Source organism: Lactuca virosa, chromosome 2 (genome assembly GCF_052849685.1).
Source record: "Lactuca virosa cultivar CGN04683 chromosome 2, Lactuca_virosa_CGN04683_v6, whole genome shotgun sequence".
In the NCBI taxonomy this organism is placed as follows: Eukaryota; Viridiplantae; Streptophyta; class Magnoliopsida; order Asterales; family Asteraceae; genus Lactuca; species Lactuca virosa.
In genome coordinates this window covers 248,894,458-248,899,445 of record NC_136427.1, presented here as the reverse complement: position 1 = coordinate 248,899,445, position 4,988 = coordinate 248,894,458, and the positions used below count along the sequence as shown (strand labels likewise).

At 39.4% G+C, this 4,988-nt stretch overlaps 1 protein-coding gene across 1 annotated transcript; it reads right to left on the bottom strand.

The window, feature by feature from the left end:
• Positions 1-724: 724 nt before the first annotated feature.
• LOC145160728 (Zinc finger (C3HC4-type RING finger) family protein) lies at positions 725-4,570 on the bottom strand. Its single transcript, XM_079080027.1, has 2 exons — positions 4,011-4,570; positions 725-2,913 (listed from the first exon to the last, which is right to left on the bottom strand). The coding sequence occupies exons 1-2, from the start codon at positions 4,224-4,226 to the stop codon at positions 1,006-1,008; spliced, it is 2,124 nt and encodes a 707-aa protein (XP_078936153.1). The 5' UTR covers positions 4,227-4,570; the 3' UTR covers positions 725-1,005.
• Between the last annotated feature and the right edge of the window lie 418 nt (positions 4,571-4,988).

Sequence of the window (4,988 nt, the reverse complement as noted above, 5' to 3'; positions counted from 1 at the left end):
CAATAGCATGAAGGGAGAGAGTGCGGCAACCCCTCCCCCCATCTCTTTCCCGCAGCTTTTTTCCCTCACCTTTCCCTCACCCACGGAGTGGTGTGCAGGAGTGAGGGAAGCTTTCCTCACCCTTTTCCCGCACCCACTCCGTCCAGCCTAAAGAGTAGCGTCAAGTGCATAAGAACATTAAACACTTCACCAACATTTGACGACCGAGACACAAAGTTGTAAGAGAAAAAAAGATTTGTTAACTTTTACGATTTTAACAAAGGGCCGGTGTTTAATGTTCAGAGAGAAAAATATTATTACTCAAATGTTTATGCAACCTTATCCCCGGGGGTTGGGGCGGTGGAAGGGGGAAATTTTGGGATTGGGGGCGGAGGATGCAACCTTATCCCCGTTTGTCCTTGTTAGCATCCTTACCTTTTATTTATTTTTTTGACAAAAATGTTTATTAGCTTATATAGTGATAAAAATATCTTTTTTTTAAATAAAATATTTGAATTAATTTATATGGTATCAAAAAGTTATAAGTTGATAAATCAATTTTTTTTAATTTTGAGTTAACTTATAGTTATTTTATAATTATTTCAGGTGAAAAGCATAAACACCTTAGAAAAGTCATGAATTTATGACATTTTTTAAAAAACAACTTTTAAGGGTTTTGAAAAGGCATTTCTAAAAACGCTTATCAATTTGCCAAATATCTATTTTTTTTTTTAAGATTATTGACTTTTTAAAAAACAAATAAATCAACAAGCATAACCAATCCCAAACACCCCAATACCACCTAATGTTATAAAGAGGGCACAAAAATCACAAATACAATATCACTATTTTCGTTTTTTTTTTCCTTAATTTCGTAAGAATACATTCTTTCAAGTTTAGGATCAATCAATTTTCTAACATCCCCAAAAGAAAAGAATTATTCCCTTACATTACACCCAACTAATCCAATACAATATACCCACCCATCAAAAACCACACAAACTTTAATCACCCTTTATTTCACTTTCACCTCGGGCGTGGTGCAGGAAATGACTGTATTGACCTCAACGACTTCTTACCCTGTGCACCCATGGACGAAGATGGGCTCCGGCTAAAACACATAGTCTGCGACAAATTAACCATGTCCACCATCGACGGTGTCTGGTACGCCTGAATCACACTTGTCACCTCCGTTGAATCACCCCTCGCGGTGGCCCGCTGCCACGAATGCGAGCTCAACCCCGACAACACGTAAGCCCGACCGGACGACTCGTACACTCTCCGGCTCGCCATTCTCTCTTTCATCTCCCTCAACTCTGCCACCAACCCCACACACAACCGGTCTCCGCCACGCGCCGCCACTGACTCCGACAGCTTCCTCCGGCAATCATCCAACACCGACGTCGCTGCCGCCAGGTTCCCACGCTCCGCCGCCACCCGCGCTTCCGCTATCGCACTGGCGGCGTTAAGGCGGTTCCTTTGCCGGTCGACTTCGATCGAAACTATTTGTTTTCCGGCGGTGGTTTCCGGCCTCGAGATTGTCACGTTTTCGTTTCCGCCAACTGTCACGGTTGTTTTCTTTATCGGGTCTTTATGAATAACTTTGAATTTCACTAACGACATTTCGATTTCATCACCTGATGATTCTTCAACCGGAATATCAATTCCCACAAGAAAATCCCGTTCTTCTTCAGCGTATAAATCACCAACTTCAATAAACCCGGATCGAAAATCAGACCCCATATTCACTTTATAACTCCCGGCTTTAATCGACCCGAGTTTCAAAACCGGATCAATACATTCGACTTCGACCCGTAATTCTTGCACCACAACACTCAAAAGCCCGCCAATACACTGAGCAAAAGCATCTTGGATAACATTCTCGGCTTCTATAAACGAAAACATTCCTCCGGAATGTTCCGAGATCGTGTGCATTGCGGAGGCGTCATGGTCCATTCCGAACCCAAACGTGTGAATCGGAATCCGAGTAACATCGGAATCGGAAACGGATTTCTTGATTTGGAAAGAAGATGGTAAAAGAGATTGGTAATCGGTTTTGGATCCGTTTTTTCTCGGGCTGATGCTGGTGTACGTGTCCTGCCCGTCTGACAACAATATCATACTGCTGACCGGATTCTTGAATTTCCGGTCAGTCATGACTTTCGCGCCCTTTTTCAAGGCCTCGGCTATGTTTGTTCCACCATTGGCCACCAATGAGTTGATCATTTGTAACGATTCTTGTTTTCCTGATTCCGTCATACGCCGGAGTGGGAATAGGCGTCGGGCTGAAGAAGAAAACGCGATTACTGAAAGCCGGTCCAACGGGCCGAGATTTTGGATTACAAAGCCCATTGCTTGTTTTAATAAAGCAATCTTTGTACCCGTCATACTTCCACTAATGTCAAGAACAGTCACGAGATCAATCGGTGCTCGTGAGTTCATGTTTCCTTTAGTCACGGGCGCTTTTAGGTTTATTAAAATAGCGAAATTGTCAAACCGAGTTGACTTTGCTACTGCTGAAATTTCAGGGTATGTTGTCATTTCCAATCCTTGATCGGAATCGGAATTACTAAAGACTTCTTCGGGTGTTTGGTTGAGTAGTTCGTCATCGTCAAAGACATGAGGCTCGAGGGATTGGAATAGGAATGGGACGTTACGACAGGAATGGAGTTGTTGCGGGGGTAATCCTTGTAGAATCATGTAGGAATCATTGTGGGCCCATGAACCGGAATTGGTGTTTGACTTTACGCGAGAAGAACCGGAATTCTCAAAAGGGATTTCTTTCCATCTTGCCCGGCAAACAGGACAAACGCGATTCCCGTGTTTGACATTTGATGTAATGCAATTGAAATGGAAGGAATGTGAGCATTCTGCAGTGAAGATGGCATGACCATTGGTTGGTTTTATTGTAGTTAAACATATTGCACAAATTCTCTGCAAATTAAATGAAAATTCATGTTTAGTATTAAATTTTTAAAGAATATCATGCAAGTTGTAAATCACTTTAGGTGGCCAACAAACAAGTGAGTGGATTATTCTGGGTAATTAAAAAAATTGGAACTTTTTAAAGTAAACATCATTAAGCAACTGGTGTTCCAATGATGAATGTTTCAAGGCAATAAAGAAAAGCATATGCATCATAAAATGAAAAAAAGCAACATGTAAAAGAAAAGAATTGGAACCCAATAAGAATAAGTTACAGAGTTTCTACTCTTTCAAAAGTTAAACTTAAACTTATGCTCCACAAGTAAAGTCCAAAAGGGTAAATTCAACCAAGAGAAGGGAAGACTGAAGAGAGAGGTTTTATTTGTAAAAGTGAAGGTGTTGACCAGATAAAGCACTTTACCTTCGAGAAGGGGAAGTAAAAAAGTAAGGAAGATGATGATGAGCTGTATAATAGCAATAATATTTATAATTTAGTTAAATACAACTATACAAGCAAAGACATTCAAAGTTAAAAAGGACTATCAATGGAAAAGAGGATAACCTAAAAGAAGCATTAATGGTCGTTCCTAAATGATTAAGGAAAGTTGAAAACTACACGACAATAAAATAAGGAAGCCATCGTTATCTCCATCGCTGCCGTCTGTACTGTAATATCACTGTCGCAATTACCAGCCATTTCATAACTACATTAAAAAAATCCTTTCGTCGATTACAATCAGAGTCAACTTGCGACCAAAAAGAGATTTTAACTTTTTACATCTCACCATGAATTATTACATCCTATGTTTTTTACTGTAGCAGAGTGTAATAGCCGATTCTCAAGGGTTGCTCGACCACTCACCTCTCTGAATCTCTATCTTTTCAATTAACAAACACATAGTAATTCAGTAACTTGTGAAAATGTCAAATCTTTTCGATTAACAATCACATAGTAATTCACAAGATAATCAATCGCAGAACTTCAATTAAGTCAAACGAATAACTCAATCATACGTCATAACCCGGCAAAGTGAGATGAACCCCGGCAAAGTGAGATAAACAACGGAAATAGATACTTATAGGAGAGTTATAGTAAACAAAGTTACCTTGGACGACGATTTAATACTGTATTTTGATAACTGAAGGCCGGAGGACGAAGGAGTCGGAGTCGTGGGCATTCGGTGACGAATATCTGAACTCTTACGAGAGCGTGAAGATGGCGACGGCGGTGATTCATTGTCGTCGGCGGTTTTAGGGACGTAAAGGCATGTATTTAGGCCTAGAGCGAGCTTGACCTTCCTCCATTTGCTTTCGCCTCCCATACTTCTGATACTTGTTCGATCTGTGGAATCGAGTAAGATCCTAATTATTTATAAATTGATAGAAGGGATTTTGTTGACAGATCTTAGGAGGAAAAATCGCTTGGTGAAAGCAACATTCTTCAAGAAGAGACCATTCTCCGAAATTCTTGATCCATGAATATACGATGAATTCACTTTTTCCCCAAATTTCTTTCCCTAATCTCGATTTTAGGGTACCTGGACATGGAAACCGATAGCTTTGGACTTATACCAAAGCGAGAAGAGAGAGAAGAGTGAGAACAGCTTGGAGGGGTAAAGCTGGAAAACCAGCTTTATCGGGGAAATGGATTGGCAATCTACTCTCTACCAAAGATAATTAATTTAGTAAATTCTTTATCTTTATTATTATATATAGTATATCGTCATTTCGGTTCAAAATTTGGCATTGAGTTTTCATTTCCATCAACATTGATCCTTTTTGTTGATAGTTAACCATATATAAAGTAATTGTTTTATATTAACTTTCTTTCCTTTTTATTAGGATTAATGTTGTAACATTTGACATGGAATACACCCTTGGTGGAGAAAAGAAATAATATGATGTTGAGATAACGAATTTAGGTAGTGTGATGGTGTGATGAACACAACCATCAGTTTTAGATCAAGAGGAGTACCTTTTTGATATTATTGTTGATAGGTTGTATTTTTAGATTGTAGAAAAAGCAAATTTAATTGGGTTAGTTGGCTTCAAAACTCATCTTTTTTTATAGTATTTTTTTGTAA